Raw genomic sequence first — 21744 nt, 5'->3', positions numbered from 1 at the left:
TCCCACCTGCAGGGACCAGGAGTCCCTCTCGGGGTCTCTGGGGGTCGGGGTTGATCTTCCACATGGGAGAACGCTCTGGGGGTCCTGGGGATTATCTCGATTTGGGCGCTGCTCCCTCACGAGGGTGTCTTGGCTGCCTCGACGTTCTGCACAGCCCAGCTCCTCCATTTCTACAGTAGGAAAACAGGTGACTCAGAGTGGGCCAAAGCAGGTGCTCGGGTCTAGCAGTGCCCATCTGGGGGACATGAGCATGGCCTTGGGGTGGACAGGAAGTTTCCATTCCTACCAGAGTGCTGAAGCAAGAAACAACAGATGAGAGTGGTGGTACTTGAGTGTCAAGAGCTGAGGAGAGCCATGGCTCCTGTGTGTGAGGGGTGTGAGTTACGTGTGCCAATATCGGATGGAATCCCAGGGGCTGATGGGAACAGGAGCCTCCGTGTCTCCAGGATTGGTGGGAATGGTGGGTTGCAAGTCTCAGGGGCTGATGGGAACATGGGTTGCAAGTCCCAGGGGCTGATGGGAACATGGGTTGTAAGTCCCAGGGGCTGATGGGAATGGTGTGTCCTGAGTCCCAGGGATTTGTGGGAATTGCAGTAGCTGAGTCTTAGCTGCTGAGAGATTAGTTATCAGAGAGTAACGGTCCCTGTCATCACTAACTGATCTCCTAAGTTTTAGGAACTAGTGGGAATTACGTTCTGTTATCCCAGGAGCATGAGCAAACCCTAGGCCATCTCACAAGCCACTCGTATTTATCCATTCTTCCATCCATTTCAGTAAATGTTTTCCGGAGTGCCCACTGGGAGCCATGCCTGTATTGGTGACACTGGAGCCACAGATGACTCAGAGCCGGACCAGGTTTTCTGTGAATGCCCAAGACAGCCCCCAGTACAGAGAACCCCAACGAGACAGAATTGGAGTTAGGACAGAGGGACAGCACCGTGACGTGGTCACCGTCCCGACCACCTGCAGGGCATCCCGGTGAAGAGGGAGTGACAGCAATCCCAGAGGCCAGAGCAAAGGACGGGACTTGACAAAGGGTCCCTTCTCATCATGCGGGAATTTGTGAGCACAACAGGACAAGATGGCCCGTGACAACCCTGAGAAAATCCATGGGGGCAGCCCATCCCCAAGGAAGGGGTGTGGGACCCAGAGCCAGAGGGGCCTGGTTGGAACCCCTGGCTTTGACACTCATTGTGTGAGCTTGGGCGACTCGCAACCCAGAAACTCAGCCCCTCATCCTCAGGTAGGTGTCACAGCAGTTGCTAACACTAAGGATGCTGTGTGGTAAGTGACATGATGGACAGCAAACACCCAGCCCTGGAACCGGCCCCCAGGAGTCCTTCCCTGAAGGGTCTGTGTCGTCATTACGACAGTTCCTGTTGGCCTAATCACTTATCAGCATCATTTTTCCCACACACACATACCTATGATAAAGCTTTTTTTTTTAAAGGTTTATTTTATTTATTTGAAAGAGTTACAGAGAGAGGTAGAGACAGAGAGAGAGGTCTCACATCTGTTGGTTCACTCTCCAGATGGCCGCAATGGCCGGAGCTGCGCCCATCAGGAGCCAGGAGCTTCTTCCGGGTCTCCCACGTGGGTGCAGGGGCCCAAGGACTTGGGCCATCTTCCACTGCTTTCCCAGGCCATGGCAGCGTGCTGGATCCGAAGTAGAGCAGCCAGGACTTGAACTGGTGCCCATATGGGATGCTGGCACTGCAGGCCAGGGCTTTAACCCACTGCGCCACACGCCAGCCCTGATAAAGCTTAATTTATCAACGAGGGTCAGCAAGAGATGGGCAATGGTAAAGTCAGAATATCATAACCATCGCCACCCTTGATGGGTTCGGTTATTCCATGCAGTAAGGGTTACGTGAACAGAAGCACTGTGGATGACCGGGAAGGAGCTGATACCCAAGAAGGCTGGGGAGTGAGCAAGGGACGGGGGCGTGCACAGCACGGATGCTACACTTAGGGAAGATTCGCGTCCCAGGCAGGATGGCTCGAGAGCTGCTTGCGTGACTCGGGACGACGGGCCACTTGTATCTATGAACTGTTCACGTCAGGCACGTTCCGCTTAGTATTTTTAAACTGTAGTCGATGGTGGGTACCTGGAATCCCGGAACCTGAAGACTTTGGGTAAGGGGAGACTATGGTAGCAATTATTAACAGGTTTTCAAAGACCTAGGAGTATTTATCAAGTATCTGGACTCTGAGGCTTAAAAGCATTAGATGAAATCACTTCCAAAAGAAAGAACCAATGGGGCCGGCTCTGGCTCAGTGGGGAAAGCCACCTCCTGCTCTGCTGGATCCCATATGGGTGCAGGTTCGAGTCCCGGCTGCTCCACTTTCAATCCCGCTCCCTGCTAATGCACCTGGGAAAGCAGTGGAGGATGGCCCAAGTGCTTGGGCCCCTGCATTCACATGGGAGACCTGGAATGAGATCCTGGTTTCTGACTTTGATCTGGCCCAACCCCGGCCGTTGCAGCCATTTGTGGGAGTGAACTAGCAGATGGACGTTCTGTCTGTCTTTCCCTCTCTCTCACTGTTAACTCTGCCTTTCAGATAAATAAATCTTTTAAAAAGAAACATTTGAATATGCTTGAACATTAGTAAGAAAATGTCTGAACGAATTATGGATAAAGAAATGGTTGCAATAGAATACTATACAGCCATGAAAATGAATGAATTAATTCTATTAACATATGGCAGGATTTTTCTGGTATAGTGGTGTTTTTTTTTTTTTTTTTTTTTTGACAGGCAGAGTTAGACAGTGAGAGACACAGAGGGGAAGGTCTTCCTTTTTCCGTTGGTTCACCCCCAAGTGACAGCTACAGCCAGCGCAAACTGCGCCCATCCAAAGCCAGTAGCCAGGTGCTTCCTCCTGGCCTCCCATGTGGGTGCAGGGCCCAAGCACCTGGGCCATCCTCCACTGCACTCCCGGGCCACAGCAGAGAGCTGGACTGGAAGAGGGGCAACCGGGACAGAATCCGGTGCCCCAACCGGGACTAGAACCCGGTGTGCCAGCGCCGCAGGCGGAGGATTAGCCTAGTGAGCCACGGTGCCGGCTGGTATAGTGTTTTAAAAAAGCAAGGTGCAAACCAATGTGACTCCATCTGGGGGCAAATAAGAGGGGAATGGAACAACACTTGTCTCCAGGCGTCCATAATTCCACCAGAAAGACCCACGGAGAATCGGTGAATGTGAAGTTGTCCCCTGAGAGGACTGGGTGGTTGGAGGCGGGGGTGGGGGGACCCAAAGCCTGAATCCTCCCAGTCCTAATGTCCTCCCAGTCCTAATGTCCACCCAGTCCTAAGCCACCTGCAGCATCTTCTGTCTCCTGTGTCCTCCTCTTCCTCCTGGGTCACTACTGGGCACAGCTCTGTCCCTTCAGTCGCACTCCTTTGAGTCTTGTGGGCCCCTGTCACCCTTGTTAGCCCAAGTCCCCAGCCTGGCCTTGACTGTTGAGAGCTGCCTACCCCCAGCTCTCCCAGTCTCTCCTTGGCTCCTGGTCTCCAAGGCTCAAGCCAGACCCCAAGGCCCTGCCGTCCCCTGCCCCAAGGCATCGCCTTGGGTCCCCTCTGCCTGCACCACCCTGGTGGCCGCCAGTTCAGCTCTAACTGCCCCTGACTCTGGGAGGCCAGGAAGCGGCCACTGCCCTCCTGGGGTCTCTCAGCCTCTGCACCAGCACTGGGACTGACTGAGCCTGGGTCTCCCTCCTCCCTCAGACTGGCAGCTCCAGGGAGGAGGGCAGGAGGTGGGGGTGGGGGATCCAGGTAGAGAGGAGGGGTGAGAGCAGCAAGGGGTTGGGGGTGCAAGGACAGAGGTGGGTGAGAAGGAGCTCAGAGAGGAAGAGGAGGAGGAAAGAGAGGGGAGAGAGAGAAGACATGGGGAGAGTGCTGCAGGCACCAGTGAGGAGGTAGGAAGACAGATGGGGGGGGGGACAGAGAGGGAGGGAAGGGAGAGGGAGGGGGGAGGGGGAAGGGGGAGGGGGAAGGGGGAGGGGGAAGAGATGGAGAGAGTGCTGCAGGCACCAGTGAGGACACAGGAAGACAGATGGGGGGGATAGAGAGGGAGGGAAGGGGGAGGGGGAGGGAGAGGGGGAGAGGGAGGGAGAGGGAGGGGGAGGGAAAGGGGAGAGGGAAGGGGGAGGGAGAGGGAGGGAAGGGGAGGGAGAGGAGGAGAGGGAGAGGGGGAGAGAGAGGGAGAGGGGGAGAGAGAGGGAGAGAGAAGGAGGGGGAGAGATAGATAGGGAGGGAGAGGCAGGGAGAAGGGAGGGGGAGAGAGAAGGAGAGAGGGAAGGCAGAGGGGGGAGGGGAGGGAGAGGGGAGAGAGAGAAGGAGGGAGGGAGAGGCAGAGAGAAGGGAGAAGGGGAGAGGGAGCAAAATCCTGCAAGAATGACAGAGTCGGAGAGGGAGGGAGAGAGGGAAAGAGAAAGGAGAGAGAGAGGGAGAGGGAGCAAGGCCCGGGAGGCCGGGGAGGCCAGCGGTGGAGGCGGCGGCACCGAGCCGAGCGAGCTGAGCCGCGGCTGCAGAAGCGAGCGGAGCCGGGCGGCCCCGGGGAGGGAGGCGCAGCGCCCGCCGCCGCCCGCCGCCCTTTTGTCCCTTCCCTGCGCCCTGCGTCACGCTCCCCGGCCCGGCCCCTCCCGCGCCCTCCCCGCCCCGCTCCTCCTCCCCGGGGCTGGATGGAATTTTTTCCCCTGGACCGGGGCCAGCTCCGGGGCAGGGGGGGGAAGCCAGGCCGGACTGGGCTGGGCGGCGGGGAGGGGCCGGGCGGGGGCCCCCTGGGGAGGGGGCCGGTCCGAGGCCGCGCGGCGGCGGCGGCGGCGGCGGCGGCGGGGTCCTGGGAGGGGGCGCCCCGGCCTGCAGAGCCGGGAGGAGGCGCGGGCCGCAGGGCGCGGGAGCTGGCGACGGAGGAGGATGGCGGAGACGGCGGGAGGAAGGGGAGCGGCCGGGGCGGCGGAGGCGGGCGGAGGATGGAGAGGACGCGGCGGCCGCGGGGCCGCCCGCAGGGCTGGCGAGGGGACCCCGGTCCTCCGACGCGGGAGCCGCGGGAGCCGTGAGTCTGCGGAGCCGGGGGCGGGGGTGGGCCCGGACTCCGGGGTCCCCGAGAGAGGCGGCAGCGGGGGAGGGCTGCATTTCTGGGTTCGGGGGGAGGGGTAGGAGGGGAGCGGGGACCTGGACCCGGGCCCCAGGCTGGAACGGCCGGGGGCACGTCCCGGGGTCTGGAGCGAGCGGCGATGGAGCCGGGGGAGGGAGGGCCGGCGCAGGGCGAGACGCCCGAGTCGCGGAGGTGCGGGCGGCAGCCGAAGGGTTAACGTCTGGCTGGAGGGGCGGGGGAGGGGCAGGGATGGGGCTGCGGGGCTCGGCGGGGTCAAGGGTGAGCCGTGCCGGTGGGAGGGGGCCGGGAGGAGGGGGAGGTTGTCTGGGCGGCCAGACAGGCCCGGGTCAGCGCCGGGGGCAGGGGACGTCTGGCGGAGTAGAGGCGACGCGGGATTCCAGGCGGCGGCCCCCTGCTCCCGCAACCCTGGGCGGCCGGCACCCCGCCCCCCGCGCCCAGCCCCGCATCCGACCCTCGGGCCCACTCTCCCGCAGGACCCGGGGGTCCGCGCCCCCAGCCCCCACCCCCTCCGAAGCCCGGCTTCGCAGAGCCGCGTCCGAGCCCTTAGCATCCTCCTCCCTTCGCCGCCTGCGGTTGGCGGATTTGGGGGCTGGGGTAGGATGGGGGTGGGGGGCGCCTTCCCCGAACCCAGGAGTCCCCGCCGCCGCCGCGGCCCCAGATGGAGCCCAGCCCTCCAGGGGTTAAGGGGGCGGGGCCGGCCGGTTGCCATGGTGCCAGACTGTTTGGGTCTGCTCTCTGACCCTTGGGGGCTCCCCAGGGTCCGCGGCGAGGGGGAGGGGGACCCCGGCCTGGGGCAAGTCCAGCGCCAAGCGCTCGGCCCGGGGTGATCACGTCCCCGCCCACGCCTGTCCGGTGACCTTGAACAAGCGGTGCCCCTGCCCGCCGGGCCTCAGTTTCCCCGAGGAGACGCTGGCCGGGGTGGGGGGGGCGGCGGGGCGGGGGCGACGCGCGGGTCCCGGGAATCTTCAAGATTCTCCGCTTCCCCTCTCCCCCCTCCCCAGGCCCCAGGCAGCCCCGGGGCATGCTGGGAACCCAGGCCCGGGCTCCGGGCCAGGTTGGTGGGGGGGGGGGGGGACGGGGGCGGCCTCCTCCCTTCCCCTTCCTCCCCACCTTGGCCTGACTCTCGCCCCCGCCGGAGGGTCTGGGCGGCTGCGGAGGAGGGAAGGGGCCCGGGAGCTGGGACGGTGGCCCCGGCCCCCGCCTCCCCGCCCCGGCCTTCTCCGCCCCCTTCCCGCTTCTCCTCCCCCTCCTCAGCAGGTCGCTCCCCCAGCCCGGGGCCCCTTCCCGAGCCGCCCCCACCCCGCCCCCAGCTCCAGACCTGGCTCGGAGCTGCGAGGGGGAGGGAGAGAGGGAAGGAGAGAGAGAGGGAGAGAGGGAGAGAGGATGATGGGGGAGGGGCGGAGAAGGGGGGAGAGACAGAGACGGAGGGAGAGGAGGAGACGGGGCGAGAGGGAGGAGAGAGAGATGGAGGGAGAGTGAGACCGAGAAGGTCAGAGAGAATGAGAGACAAAGACCGAGGGAGGGAGACGGGGAGGATGAGAGGGGCTGGGGAGGCGGGGAGAGGGGCGAGGCGCGGGAGCCCGAGCCGGGGAGAGGGGCGCGGAGGCAGGGGTAGCCCGGAACTGAGGAAGCAGGAGAGAGAAATAGGAACAGGCGAGGTAAGAAGCAAAGCCGCCCTGGAGGGAGGCTGGGGAGGCCGCGGCGGCGCCCGGGGCTGGCCAGCGGCCGGCTGGGGGCCCCCTGTGGGGTGCGGGCGCCGCGCTGCGCCCACCTGCAGGCTGGCTGTGGCCCTCGGCCGGGCTCAGCCTCACCCACTCTCCCGCAAGGCGAGGATGCTCACACAGCGGCGCTCCGGGCAGGAGCGTGTCAGAGGCGAGCCTGCCGGGGCCTGGTGCCAAGGCCATGTCGGAGCTGGGGGGGTCACCGCTATCACCCCAGAGAGGCTGGGGACGGCTCCTGTGCTGGCCGCCGCAGCCCTGGGTCCGGAGTCTCTATGGCACGGACTGGGAGGGAGGGAGGGAGGGAGGGCAGCGGGCACCCAGGAAGCCAGCTCTGTGCCTCCCCCCACCCCAGGAAGGGAAGTCCCTGGCTGCTCTCCTGGGTCTGAGGGAGGAGGGGCTGGGAGCCTGAGGGAGGAGGGCTGGGGGCCTGGACTCCTGGGTCTGAGGGAGGAGGGCTGGGGGCCTGAACCCCTGAGTCTGAGGGAGGAGGAATCCGAGGGGTCTGGACTTATGGGTTCTTTGGGTAGGAGGGGGCCGGGGGACGGACTCCTAGGTCTGAGGGAGGAGGGGCTGGGCCTGGACTCCTGGGTTCCTCGGGGAGGAGGGGCTGGGGACCTGGATCTCTGGGTTCCTCTGGGAGGAGGGAGCTGGGGGCCCAGACCCCTTAGTGTGAGGGAGGAGGGGGCTGGGGCCTGGACTCCTGGGTCTGAGGGAGGAGGAGGGGCTGGGAGCCTGGACCCCTGATCTGATGGAGGAGGGGCCTGGGGCCTGGACTCCTGGTTCTGAGGGAGGGGGGGCTGGCAGCCTGGACCCCTGATCTGAGGGGGAGGAGGGGCCCCGGGCCTGGACCCCTGGGTAACTCGGGGAGGAGGGGTCCGAGGGGCCTGGACTTCTGGGTTCTTTGGGTAGGAGGGGGCTGGGGGAGCCGGACTCCTGGGTCTGAGGGAGGAGGGGCTGGGGCCTGGAGCCATGGGTCTGAGGGAGGAGGGGCTGGGGGCCCGGACCCCTGGGTTCCTCGGGGAGGAGGGGGCCGGGGGCCCGGATCCTGGGTCCTGGCACCCACCCGTAGAACCGACCTTGCGGGGCCTTCGCCGCACACAAGCTCGTGTCTGTGGGTCCGTGTCGGGGGCTCGCGCTCGCGGCTCGGCCCCCCGGCCCCCCGGCCGCCGCGCCCCCCGGGCTGAGGTAGGAGGTTGTATAGTTGAGGAGGACACCCGAGGAGATGACTATACGGCCTCCTAGCTTTCCCCAGGCTGCGCCCTGCACGGGCCGGGGGCCGGCGGGGACCCCGGGACCTGCCCTCTGGCCTTGCCCCTGCACCCCTCCCCCCTCTGCTGCTCCCAGGAATCTGCTGGGGTCGTGTCTCTGAGACCCCCCGGGTCTGGGGACTTCCGGATTCCCTGTCCCTGATGTCCTGGGGGCTCTGGGACTGTTTCTGCCGGCCTGCCTGGGGCTGCCTTCTGCCCCCTGGCGCTCACGAGGTCTCTGCCCATCTCCACCTTGCCCGATGCCTGCCTGCCCCCATGCCCGGGCCTGCTGGGGCCACCGAACACCGCGCTGCCGGCCTCTGGGTCCCTGAGACCCTTTAACCTGTGAGGACGTCCAGGGTCACAGGTGAGGTTCTTGGGAGCCTGGCGCCCGGCTCAGCCGCAAAGCCTTCTGACCTCAGGCCACAGGCCCCTCCCCCCCTGCAGTGACATCACAGAGGTCACCAGGTTCTGTCCAGGATGGCCATCCGGGTCCTCGCTGCCCTGCTGGCCCTCGGTGTGCCCGCGGGGGCTTGTCTGCTCTGTTTTACCACCTACAGCCAGCGCCTCCGCCTCTGCCACATGTTTGCTGGGAGGCCGGGCCCCGAGATCGACAAGTGCGAGGCGGCCTTCACGGCTGCCTTTAAGACACTCTCGGACGTGGAGATCAGTGAGGACTGCCCAGGGGGAGGGAGAGAGAGACCCAGGCCCGGGGAGGGGCGTGGGGACGTACAGAGACCCGGAGATGGAGCCCCTGCCCACCCCGCCCTCCCCCAGACTATGATGAGAAAAGCCACCTCCATGACACGTTCACCCAGATGACCCACTCCCTCCAGGAGCTGGCCGCTGCCGGGGGTGAGTGAGCCGGTCGGGAGGCCAGGGCTTGAGGCCCCCAGGGAGCTGGCTGTGTGCGGGTGGAGCGGGTCACTCGGAAGGGGAGCGGCCGGCCGAGGAGCTCTCCAAGGGCAGAGGCGCCCACCCGATGGGGCGGACGGAACCTCACGCGCCGTCGGGTTCAGGCCCAGGTGGTTCTGACCTGGCTGTGGCTCCCGCTCTGACTGCTGTGAGGCTCTGGACGTGTCGTCACCCGTGTCCAGTGTCACCTTACGCGGCTGCAAAGTGGGACAGTCTCCCAGCCTGCCAGGATGGCAGAGAGCGAGAGAGAGGGAGGGAGAGAGAGGGAGAGAGAGAGGCTGGAAGGTTGTCTTCCCCAGGGGTGAGACCCGCACACGCGTGCTTGTCGGGCTGAAGCCACGCCGCGTTTGGATGCATGAGGATAGTCGGGGGCAAAGGTGAGAAGAATCGAGGGCCATTCAGCTGGTGGCCGTGCACAGGGACCTCGGTGTAGCCGAGGGGCAGCACCAGCAGCCCTCATGCTAGCCAGCGCAGCCGTGCGGCGCCCACTCCGACAGCGTGCCGGATTGTAGGAGGGGCCGAGTACCAGGTGGAGGCCCCGAGACACCTGTTTCACGGTGGACTGGCCGTGCCTGAGGGCCAGCAGCGGCTCAGGGCTGCTGCCCGCAGGTGCGGTTGTTCTTGAAGGCTCCTGCGCTTGCCCGCTAACTCTGCATCAAAGATCCCCGTGGTAGGACGGACATGGCCCCATCCGTGCAGGGTGGTGTCCAGGGCCCAACGTGGAGAAGACCTGGGCTGTGAATCTCCCTCCCCCAGAGGGGGAGACCTGGAGAACTGAAGAGCCAGAGAGGGCGCACGGGATTTTGGGAAGTGCCCTTTCTCCCTGTGTAGACCGTCTTGTCTGGCTGTTTAAGTCTTGGAGAGGGAGAGAGTGCAGGTTGGGCTGAGGGGTCCAGGCCAGAGCCGTGGGGTTGGGGGTGGGGAGGCCTGGGCAGGGGCAGGGGTGGGGGGGTGCTGCAGGGCTGGAGGGTGGCGTGCAGGACTGCAGTGATGGCGCTGGGGACTGAAGAGCTCTTTGGGTGGGTTGGAGGACAGTGCACAGGGTCCTGCTCCTCCCCGAGGGGCTGTGGACCACCTGGGAGATGATGTTGCTGGGTGACACAGCCAGGATGCAGCAGGGCTGGTGGCTGGGAGAGGTGCGGGGCTCGGGGCGGGGGGAGCTGGATACCTGGTGTTGGGTGCGCTGGAAAGTCGGCGGGAGCCTTGCCGACAGGATCCCACTTAGAGTATAACAGGATCCGAGGGTGCTGGCTGGGGAGTCGGGGAGGGGCAGGGGCAGCTCGCACCAGAAGGAGACCCCGAGGCTGGGAGAAGCTGGTAGCAGTGAGCGTGGACGCAGCCGAGGCCACACTGCCAACCGCCTGCCCTCGGCTTGCTTGTGCCGGGGGTTGCCTGGTGGGGGCTGGGGAGGGACATCTAACAGACATGATCAGGGGGCTGGTTGCTGTGTCAGTTGGTCATGGGTGCTCAGTGGGGAGAGAAAGGGAACAGGAAGAGAGCGGGGTCATTGTTTTTGGTGGGCGGGCAGGGGAGGTGCAGATGTGCAGAGACCTGGACAAGGGTGACAGGGTCACACAGACCCTAATCTGGGGAAGGAGTTTGAAGCTGAGGAGGAGGACAGGTGCAAAGGGCCTGGGGCCAGGGCAGATGCCGGCAGGTAGCAGATCCCTGTTTCTTGAGCCCTGGTGCACAGTCTCCTGGGAGGTTGTTAAAATGCAGATTGCAGGGCCCCCTCCCAGTGTTCCTGACCGGGAGATCTGGGGTGGGGCCTGACCGTGGACTCAGTGCCCAGTTTGCTGGTGATGCGGGAACACGTTTCGGGAATGGATGCCGCAGCCCCAGGCCTCCATCTTCTGCTTCTGACACGGGGGAGTCTGTTGGAGGGTTTTACCCGGAGAGACAGGATCCCGCTTAGGGTGTAACAGGATCCTTCTGGTAGCCATGGGGGCCAGGCCAAAGGTGGGAGACCACTGAGAAGATGGCCAGAGGTGGCTCGGGCCAGTTGTGGAAGCCCAGCGGGGCGGGAAGGAGGGAGAGCAGACATCAGAGGACGGGCGCACCCTGGTGAGGGGCTGGGCAGACCCGGGAGGCCCAGAGAGGTGCCCTAGGGCGCAGTTAGTGCTGCCTCCTGGTGGCGGCAGGTGGCGTGGGCAGCCATGGTGAGACCCCTGGTTGAGAAGTGAAATCTGAACCTCCCAGCGTCCTCTGCGTGAGCCCGTGTTTCATTGCTTCAACTCGGACATCCGACGGGGACCTCTGGGGAGAAAATCCTTCATTCAGCCTGCAGTTTGGAGGCTACAATTCCGAAGCAGTGGCCCCAGAGCCTGGCATCGGAGGAGGCTGCTCATGCCGGCCGATCAACCCTCTCTCTCTCTCTCTCTCTCTCGACCCCCACCCCGCACAGCACGCCTCCCCACCCCACCCCACAGACCTCGCACGGATCCACCATACTGAGATCAGCAGTCCACCCCTATTCATCAGGCATAAAGACCGCACAGTGTAAACACCGGTGCGAGTTGTGGGAAGCCCATTCCTACGCAATCCATAGCACCCTCCCCGATCCAAAACCTCCGACGTCGGCGTGCTACCTCACCTGCAGAACTGAACCCCTGACCTCATGGGACAGCTCACAGCCAGGACAGTGTAGATTACCCTCAGGCCACGCGAATAAGGTGTATATGAAACATAACCGCGTCTTCTGTTGGGAAACCCGGGTCCCATCCCCAAGACGTCTTCCTGTGTGTATCCAGGGGTTTCCAAACTCCGAAACACTCTGGCCTCAGGCATTTTGGATAAGAGAATTCTCAGTGTGTATAGAAAAGAGGGTAGCGGGGGGGAGGGGGGAGCTTCCAAAAGTTACGCAAAGAATCGAGTTAACAGGTACTTTTATTTTACTGTGAAAGATTGTTGAAATCCAGGCCTGTAGGGGTCTTCAAAAAGTTCAGGGAGAGTGTGTGTTTGAAAAAGCTGCAGAGATCTCAGAATTTATTTTCTTTTTTAAAAAAAGTAGTTATTTATTTGAGAGGCAGAGTTACAGAGAGAGGCAGAGGTAGAGAGAAGTCTTCCATCTGCTGGGTCACTCCCCAAATGGCTGCAATGGCCACAGCTGTGCCGATCCAAAGCCAGGAGCCGGGAGCTTCTTCTGCACCCCCCAGGCCGGTGCAGGGGCCAAAGCACTTGGGCCATCTTCCACTGCTTTCCCAGGCGCATCGGCAGCGAGCTGGATCGGAAGAGGAGCAGCCAGGACTAGAACCGGCGCCCATATGGGATGCTGGCGCCACAGGTGGAGGCTTAGCCTAACTACCCCGCAGCACTGGCCCCTTGAAGTTTCTTTCTTTTTTTTTTTTTTTTTTTTTGACAGGCAGAGTGGACAGTGAGAGAGAGAGACAGAGAGAAAGGTCTTCCTTTGCTGTTGGTTCACCCTCCAATGGCCGCCGCGGCTGGCGGCCGGCGTGCTGCGGCCGGCGCACCGCACTGATCCGATGGCAGGAGCCAGGAGCCAGGTGCTTTTCCTGGTCTCCCATGGGGTGCAGGGCCCAAGCACTTGGGCCATCCTCCACTGCACTCCCTGGCCACAGCAGAGAGCTGGCCTGGAAGAGGGGCAACCGGGACAGAATCCGGCGCCCCAACCGGGACTAGAACCCGGTGTGCCGGCGCCGCTAGGCGGAGGATTAGCCTATTGAGCCGCGGCGCCGGCCCACCCTTGAAGTTTCTTGAGCCAAATTAAGCATTTTTAAATCCTGTCCCCCCGGGCTCTTGCCATGTCTACCACTCGTGGCAGGTGTGCAGGCGCCGCAGCCCACCGGCGTGGTTCGCATGTGAGCCTGGTGACCAGCTCCCCGTGTCTGTCTCAGTTTGCCTTTCCCCAGCTGGAGGGGGCAATAGTCATGGCCCGCCGTGGTGAGCGCTCGCTACCTGCGAGGCACTGTTCCAAACACTCGGACGCACCACCTCCTGCCCTCGCTCCACGATGCCGTGACGTGGTTTCGGATGAGGATGCTTTCGCCTTGTGTGGCATTTCGCTCACGCCCAGAGACGGAGACACTGCTGTCAGCCGCGTTTTATGAGTGAGGGTCCAAGTCAGGAGGGTCAAGTGACTTGGCCAAGGCCACACAGGACGGAGGGCTTGTGATTGGAGGAGCCGGTACTCAAAGCAGTGGGTCCCGTTAATCGGAGCTCATTAGTATTTAGTTTTGGGGGGAGGCAACACAATATCCACCATTCCCCTTACGGTTCCTTGATGTAACCCACACCCCTTGTCCATCCCATCCCTACTCCCACGGCTTTGAAGATAGATAAGCCCACCCGCCCCTATCCTACACTCAACTTGGTATGTCCCACTCCCCCTCACCCCCGCTGTGAGTCATTTGGGTCGGCCCCCAGATGTTCCATGCTGATTCCTGCAGGGTCTCCGCACCCTCTGGCCACGTCCTCTGCATCCTGCCCTCTCCAAGGCCACGCTTCCGCTTTGTGGCCAAGGAAAGACCTCAGTTTGAAGCCACTTGTCGGCCTCACTCTCCCTGAGCAGGTGCCTAGAAACAGTTGTCACTCCCTGAGCGGGTGCCTAGAAACAGTTGTCACTTCAGCCGCTGTCCCGCCAAGACCCTCATTCTGTCCTTTTACCTGTGGCTTTAAGTCGCAGAGGGACCAGTCCCACAGTGGCGTCAGCAGACTTCTCCATGTCAAATATGTCTTGAAGTAGACGCTTACGGCTAACGCGGCAACTCCAGCTTCCTGGGCAACCTGAGCTCCCGCCTCTTTGTTGCTTTACCATCCCAGGGAACAACCTGTGTCCTCACTCACGGTCCTGGATGGCTGCTGGAGCTCCAGCCATCAGACCCAAGTTTCAGGCTGCACATTCGAGAAGGGGAAGGGAGGAATAGGATGGCACTACCTCCCTTTTTACGTTGCTGCCTGGGACTCACCGGTGACGCTCCCACTTACTCATTAGCCACAACTTGGTCACGTGCCCACATCTAGCACCAAGGGAACCCAGGACTTGAAGTCTTTAAGTCTTTTGGGTGGGGGATTTTTTTTTTTTAAGTGAAAGAGCGGTATTTGGAGGCCACCGACAATTCCTGCCAGTTAGTTTGCTCAGGCTGCTGATGCAAAGTAGCTTTGGTGAGGTGGCCTACAGACAGAAACTCAGTGTTTCACAGGCAAGGAGCAGTGCCCGCAGGGGCGCTTCCTCCTGGGGCTGCGGGGCTGGCTCCTCCCTGCTCTTCCCTTGGCGCATCCCAGTTGGGTGTCCGGCCATCCTGCGTGAGCGCCCATTCCCATGGCCTCGTGTTAACCCAAGCTCCTCTATCAAGACCCCCTAATACATACATGCTGAGGACGGGGGCCCCCGGCGTGTGTGCTTGTGTGTGTGTGTGTGTGTGGTGGGGGCGCCGTTCAGCCCACCACCTCCCTGATTTCCAAAACCACTTCCACCCAGAAGTCCACTTCCTCTGCTGGAAAAAGCCACGGACCCTTAACCGTCCGGAGGCCATTACGATGGTCACGGCTGCGACGGCAGTGACAGAACGTGGGAGCGCGGAGGGGCTGGGGGCTGGGGGCTGCGGCCGGCGGATGATGGGAGCCGGTCCTATTTAAAGGGTGTGGCTGTTACTAAGCCCCAGCTAATTACTGCCTTGTGCTAATGTGGTCTCTGTGTGACAGCTCTTCCAATTTTTTTAAAAGAGATACCAAACATTTTCTGTGAGTTTCCCAAATGTTAAATGTTGGCAACAAGTTCATCGGACTTTCCAGGCCAAATACAACACATCCGGGGGCTGAATTTCATTTTTTTTTTTTAAACTGGCAGAGAGAGAGAGAGACTCCCAGTCTCTTAAGCCATAGCTGCTGCCGCCAGGGTCTGCAGCTGCGGTCCGGAAGTGGGTCTGAAGCGCAGGACTCCGAAGTAGGGTGTGGGTTGCCGGCGCCGCAGGTGGAGGATTAACCAAGTGAGCCATGGCGCTGGCCCCGCTGGGTGCTTTTTAAGAAGCCTCGGGGCCGCCTCCTGGATTCTGAGGCCGATAGCCCTGAGCAAAGGACACACTCATGACACAGACCCGGGCGGTTTCCGCGTGTATAGATACATGCGTATATAGATACATGCAGTTATGGACTGGCAGGAGCCATGAGAGGACGGAGGCCTGTGAGTGATACAGGGGGCCTGGTTATGTCTGTGGCGGTGGGAGAGACTCGAGGTGTCACACCTCAGGATGAGCCAGGGGAAAGATGTGGAGAACTGGAAGCCAGCAGGTGCACCGACCTTCGGGAATGTGGGTCTTGGCGTATTAAGGGAATAGAAGGTGGGCAGTAGGGCTGGAGCCCCCCGGCGGGGGAGGGGAGAGCTAGGTCACACACAGGTAGGGCTGCCTGGCCTTGGGGAGGGACTCCTGGTTCCCCAACTGGATAGATGCTGGGAAGGCTTTGTGTCAGAGAGACTGGAGACTGGGGGGCTTGGCAGCCCTCAGTGTACACAGAGTGGTGGGAGGGGAGGAGACACTCCCGGAGGAGAGGGCCTGGGGACTGGGCACGGATGCTGGCGCTGAGCCCTGACCACAGGGGCCCCCTCCTCCCTCCAGGCTCTTACAGGATTGGCTTTGCTGGTGCAGCTAGGAAAATGAAAAATGCCATTTTACAGCTTAAACAAGGTAAGGCACACGCCGCCTCTGCCCACACACGCGCGCACACACACACACATGAGAAAACCCCACGGCTGCTCCCCGCACCTCTAATTCCATCCGAGATCCTTGGTGGGCGAGTGTGGACTGCGTGGCACCTGCCCCTGCGGTGAAGGGTTCCCCGCCTTCGGGAGCCCCACTTGAGATGCTCCCGACTGACTCGCTCAGGCCTCGCCCTGGGTGTCGGGGTCCGCCGGGCCTGCGCGCTCCTTTACTGGACCACGTGGCACCTGGCCACGCCTTCTCCCTACCTGGGCCGCCTAGGGTCTAGCCCCTCCTCCCCGGGCCACCGAGGGCTGACCCTGCGAGGGGTGCACCCGGCCTACCTGCATCCTCCACGGGGCTCAGGTGGGGACCCTGTTGCGCCCCGCAGATGAGTCACGCGTGCCCTCTCCCCCCTCCCCTCCCCCCAGCCCAGGCCTGCATCCCTCCGTGCGGTAAGGATGGAATCCTAAGCCCGGGATCGCACGGAAGGGAGGCGGTCGGGGGCAGGAACCTGGGACAGCAGCTGGGAGAGCGCGGGTGGGGTTCAGGGCCCCGGGGGAGAAAGCGCACGGAAACTTGTGGGAGGCGGGCCCGAGGGCCGACACGAGCCCACAGGAGTGCGGAGCGGCTACCTGGCCGACGTGACCGCATGGCCGCGGGCTAGGCCAGGCAGGGGACACGCAGCGGGGCTGCTCCGCAGGCCTCCAGGACTTCGCCCGGCTTTTCCGCTGCCGCGGGTGCTACTCGCGCGATTGCGACCTCCCCCTGGACTGCCCAGGTGCGAGCCCCCGGGAGGGCGTGGCCCGGGGCGGGGTCCGGGTCTGGGGGCGGGGCCTGGGCGTGACCCGGGGCCGGTCCTCAGTTCGGGACGTGATGGTGCCTCGCGGGGATCAGGCCATGTTCCCTTGCGTCGTGAACTATCAGCTGCCCCAGGAGGAGATCGCCTACTCCTGGAAGTTCGCGGAAGGTGTGAGTCGGGGCGGGACCGGCTGCGGGGAGGGTCTGGCCACGGCAGGTGATGGCACCTGCGGGGCGCTCGGTTTGGATTCAGGCTTCGTGAGAGCTCAGGAGGATGCAGGATTTATGGAGCGAGGGGAAGGGATTTTCTTCGAGCTGGGGGCAGGGTCAACGCCCTGGGGGCGGAGCTGTCTGTACCCGGCGAGGACGGGCGCCCCACGGTCCCGCAGCTCCGCACTCAGGACGTGAACTACTTCCGAGACGTGCCGGGGGCGCACGGGTACCTGGCGCGGATCCGACCGGTGCAGTCCAAGCACAGCGGGACCTTCTCCTGCGTGATTAAGCAAGACCAGCGCCTGCTGGCGCGGCTCTACTTCTTCCTCAATGGTGCGGGCGCGCTGCGGGCCGGGGCCGGGGCCGGGGCCAGGGCCGGGCGGCGCGCGGGGCTCGGCCCCGGCTGACGCGCGCACCACCCCACCCCACCGCCCCGGCGCAGTGACCGGCCCGCCCCCGCGCGCCGAGACCGAGCTGCAGGTCGCGTTCCGGGAGGTGCTGCGCTGGGCCCCGCGGGACGCCGAGCTGCTGGAGCCCTGGGCGCCCAGCCTGGGCGAGCTGCTGGCCAGGCCCGAGGCCCTGACCCCGAGCAACCTGTGCCTGCTCGCGGCCGTGGCGGCCGTGGCGGCCGCGAGCGCGACCCTGCTGGCGTGGTGAGTTCCCGGGGTCGGCCGCCCTGGGCTCCGGGCCCCCGCGCACCCCCTCCAACGCGCACACCTGCCGCTTGTTTCCCCAGGGTGTTCATTCGGTGGTACCTAAGTGGCAGCTGACAAAGGTCTCTGTTTCTGCCCCCCCTCCCCCCCCCCCCCAATAAAGGATATGTTTTAGCTCCAGATTCCTTTCTCTGGAGGTGGTGGCTGGGCGGGGGCTGGGGGCGGGAGTCAGGCGGCGCCCCAAGACCCGCCTGCCAGCAGGAGCAACCAGAGTCCTGGTTAATTCCTCCTGCTCCACCAAGCCGAGCCCTTGCGATGCGGCCGCCCTCCCTCCCTCGGGGCCCAGCCGCGGCCAGCTCTGCGCAGGCTCCCCGTGGCAGCCGCTCGGCTGGCCGCCTCCCACTGCAGGCCGGTCTGCGCAGTGCGGCGGGAGCGCTCTCTCCCCTGTGGCGGGGCGCGGCGCGGCCTCACGTCCTCCAGCGGCTCCCTGTGACCGCTGGAACCGAATCGGGTTCCTTGCCGCAGCCTTCGGGGCCCTGTGAGTCCTGAGGGGTGCTGAGCTCCCTGGCCTCGGTCAGTGCCCCTGTCGCCTCTGACCTTTCCACCTTGGGGTTCCTCCGGATCGCGCTCTCTCTCCAGGGTCCCGACAGATACAGTTTCCTGCCTAGGATTTTATATATATGTATATATATATTAATTCAATGATGAACTCCCTGGAGCAGCCATCACAATTCATTAACCCAGTTAATCCCCATAACGACTCCGGGAGGCCAGCCCTGTGTTTATTCCGTTGGCCTCATCTCCTGGCTACTTCGACGCCCCACCTCCTTTTTTTTTTTTTTTTTTTTTTGGTTCTTTATCATGCAAACCTCAGCGCCATTCCCTGCTGCTTTAAACTTCAACTTCAAGGACCCACCTTCCTCTCCTTGCCCAGGTCACAGCTCACCTGTGGCCTTCTGGGCTTGTGAGTGTTTGACCCCCTTTTGGCCTGTTTGTGAGGCTCTGTCCAGACCCACTGTCCACTGGGTGTTTGTTTGCTGCTTGTCTTCCCTGCCTAAAAGGGGGAGCGCCTCCTGCATCTGCTCACTCCTGTAGGCTGACGCCGCCCCCTTCGGCGATGTGTTCATTCACAGAATATTTTTTGAGCACTTAGTGTGTGCCAGGCATTTTTTAAAAAAGATTATTTGAAAGGCAGAGTTATGGAGAGACTTAATGAGAGAGAAAGAGATTTGACCCACTGGGTTATTCCCCAGATGGCTGCAACAAACCCAGGGCTGGGCCAGGTTGAAGTCAGGAGCCAGGAGCTCCATCCAGGTCTCCCACATGGGTAGCAGAGCCCCAAGCACTTGGGCCATCTTCTGCTGCTTTCCCAGGCACATTAGCAAAGGGCTGGATTGGAAGTGGAGCAGGTGGGACTCGAACCAGTGCCCGTATGGGATGCTGGCACTGCAGGCAGGGCTTAACCTGCTGCACCACAGCGCCGGCCCTGCCAGGCATTTTCTTTCTCTGTCTGTGTGTGTATTTTTAAGATTTATTTTATTTATTTGAAAGATAGAGGTGCAGAGAGGTAGAGACAGAGAGCAGTCTTCGATCTGCTGGTTCACTCCCCAAATGGCTGCAATGGCTGGAGCTGAGCCAATCTGAAGCCAGGAGCCAGGAGCTTCTTCCGGGTCTCCCACGTGGGTGCAGGGACCCAAGGACTTGGACCATCTTCTACTGCTTTCCCAGGCCATAGCAGAGAGCTGGATCAGAAGTGGAGAAGCGGAGACTTGAACTGGCACCCATATGGGATGCCAGCGCCACAGCCAGGGCTTTAACCTGCTGTGCCACAGCACTGGCCCCACCAGGCATTTCCAGGAGCTGTAACAGAAGTCAGATTATACAGAAAATGGTACCATCACGCCCGTTAGATTCTAGTGGACGGCACAGGAGCACTGCTGGCTCCAAGTGTGGTAGGTCCCCTCCTTCCCCTGCCATGAACTGATTTAACAGCTGTCCAGACACCAACCGAGTGTCCTATATTCAATTTAACTCTGAAACCAACCACCCGGGGTCAGTGTCAAATCCACAGGTCTGGGGGCCTCACGCTAGCTGCGGTGCCCAGTAGTGGGTTCCAAGGGCACCCGCATGTCTCTCTGACATAGTTCCAAAGTCGGGGGTTCTCACAGCGGTGACTCATGTCACTTGGCAACACTTGCTTACATGTCCTGGTGGGTCATAAAAGCTTTTTCTAAAGGCACTGGTTGAATAGACAGAGGAAGACACACACAGGACAAGGTTGAGAAGCGTGCCCCGTGCAGGTGTGCTGAGCCTGTCCCCGCTGGCCATGCCAGTCGCACATGGCCTTGAAGCCCACGACAGGTGCTCAGAGCAGCCGAGGGTCTGAACCGATAATCTTGGGTAGTTACAACCAGTCAGCATTGAAATAGCTGCTGCTCTGTGCCACCAGCGGTTGTGGAAGCCCACGTTGGGGTCTTCCTAACTCTTCCTAACTCGGTCACAGTTTGGCCTGGGAACAATGTTGCAGGTGCTTGGCACATGATTGGCTGAATGAATGAATGAATGAATGAAATACTCCCACGTGGTGGTGGCTGCCCTCATGGACAGTCACACTGTAACATTCTTGAGCTGAGCAGCTTGGGGGATGCACCTGTGTTTACTGAGATAGGGGGCCGGTTAGAGGGGCAGGGCTCACAGGGACTGGGGGAGGAGAGACGAGGAGTGTGTCCAAGGGAACATGTCCGGAAGCATTGGGATGTGCAAGGGTGGGAGTCCCGTCTCCATGGAGCCCCAACACTGGGTGCACAGGTGACACGGGGAGCGGGGAAGGTGGGAGGAGAGTTCTCCAGTGGTGAGAAGCCTCAGGGAGAGGAACCGGGAACAAAAAGCCGGGGTAGGCAGAAAGCAACCCCTCGGGCATTCTGAAAGCCGAAGGAAGGAAGTTTGTGAAAGAGAGAGGGACTGCACGGTCCCGCGCTGCTGAGTTATGGACCGGAGGGCCTGAGAGGTGCTGGTTCATTTCAGTGACCCTAACCCTAACCCTATCATTGTGACCATAGTGGTGGTGGTGGTGGGGGAGTGCAAACATGGGATTGGCGTAGGTGTAGGAGCCAAGAGGAGGAGCTGGCATGTGGCACAGCCAACAAACTCAGCATCCTGTGTTGGAGCACCGGTCCAAGTCCTGGCTGCTCTGCTTCCTACCCAGCTCCTGGCTACTACTGTACCAGGGATGGCAGCAGAGGACGGGCCAAGTGTCTGGGCTCCGCCACCTATGTGGAAGACCCAGTTGGAGCTCTGGGCTCCTGGCTTTGGCCTGCACCAGCCCCAGCCAAGTGAACCAGCAGACAGAAGATTCTCTCTCTCCCTCCCTCCCTTTCCCCTTTCTCTCCCTTCTTCAAATAAATAAATATTTTTTTAAAAAACAAGTCAATGAGAATCAGTCTCCCGAGTTCTTTATGAAAATGCAAATCAAAACCAGCGAGATACCTGTCACAGCAGTTAGGATGGCTGAAGTCCAAGTGTCAGTTAATACCAAGCGTGGAGAAATTGGAACCTTCATCCATTGCTGGCGGGAATGCAAAATGGTGCAGCCACGTGTGGAAGACAGTCCAGCGGTTCCTCCAGAAAACAAAATACCCGAGAGACCCAGCAATGCACCCCCAGGTTTAATCCCAGGAAAATGAAGAACCTGTGTGCACACAAAGCCTTGCACACGAATGTTCACACTTGCACCTTCATTAATGGCCAAAAAGAGGGACCATCCCAAACGGCCACTGCCTGGTAAGTGGACAAACACTGATACATCCATATGTGGACTATCACTTAGCCACGGGTGACATCCAATGGCATAGTGCCCCCATTCAGCCACAGACACATCAGGTGGCTCCATTTCTGTGAACTCTTGCCATCGGTAAAGCTAGAGAGACAGCAGGTACGTGGCTGCCTAGGTTCTGGAGAAATGTCAGGATGAGGAGTGCCCATCGGTGGGTAGGGAATTCCTTTCTGGGGGTGCTGGAAGCCCCAAGATGATGGAGATATGGCTGCACGAATCTCCGGCCTTCCTGAGAACCATTTAGCTGAGCACTTTGAGTGGCAGAGAACATGGACACACAGTTCTCAGGGAGCCTTGCTGTGAGTAGGAAGAGAAGTGGCCCCGGGGGATACAGTCACAGAGGTGGGAGAGCAGCAGCACGTTTGGGTGCCCATGGGCGAGAAGCATTGACGGAGGACTGGGGGAAGAACTGCCTGGTGACGTCTCTGCATGGCCTAAAGGCCATGGGGCTGGTGCCCTGGGGGACAGGCTGGCCCTGGCAAGCAGTACAGACGGCTCAGTCTGGGAACAGGACGTGGCAGTGGTGTGTGTGGGCACAGAGGCAAGCGAGTGGGAAGATGGGCTTGGGGAAACTCATTTTCTCAGCGAGAG

At 61.8% G+C, this 21744-nt stretch overlaps 1 protein-coding gene across 3 annotated transcripts; it reads left to right on the top strand.

Moving 5' to 3' along the window:
• The first annotated feature begins 4999 nt into the window (after positions 1 to 4999).
• SPACA6 (sperm acrosome associated 6) lies at positions 5000 to 20743 on the top strand. 3 transcript variants are annotated; one of them, XM_070062563.2, is made up of 9 exons: positions 8440 to 8756; positions 8864 to 8941; positions 15574 to 15642; positions 16086 to 16109; positions 16358 to 16435; positions 16520 to 16626; positions 16845 to 17001; positions 17111 to 17321; positions 17405 to 20743. In XM_070062563.2, the coding sequence occupies exons 1-9, from the start codon at positions 8567 to 8569 to the stop codon at positions 17436 to 17438; spliced, it is 948 nt and encodes a 315-aa protein (XP_069918664.1). In that variant the 5' UTR covers positions 8440 to 8566; the 3' UTR covers positions 17439 to 20743. The 3 variants fall into 3 exon arrangements, 1 of the variants encoding a protein (XP_069918664.1); XR_016224845.1 differs by lacking the exons at positions 8440 to 8756; positions 8864 to 8941 and adding an exon at positions 5000 to 5055 and having other exon boundaries at positions 16086 to 20743; XR_016224846.1 differs by lacking the exons at positions 8440 to 8756; positions 8864 to 8941 and having other exon boundaries at positions 15090 to 16435; positions 16520 to 16624; positions 16845 to 20743.
• Positions 20744 to 21744: the final 1001 nt, after the last annotated feature.

The sequence above is a fragment of the Oryctolagus cuniculus genome, chromosome 18 (assembly GCF_051225735.1).
Source record: "Oryctolagus cuniculus isolate XC-2025 breed Fujian yellow rabbit chromosome 18, ASM5122573v1, whole genome shotgun sequence".
Lineage (NCBI taxonomy): Eukaryota > Metazoa > Chordata > Mammalia > Lagomorpha > Leporidae > Oryctolagus > Oryctolagus cuniculus.
Note: the sequence above shows the minus strand (reverse complement) of the source record. Positions and strands in the feature narration are given on the sequence as shown.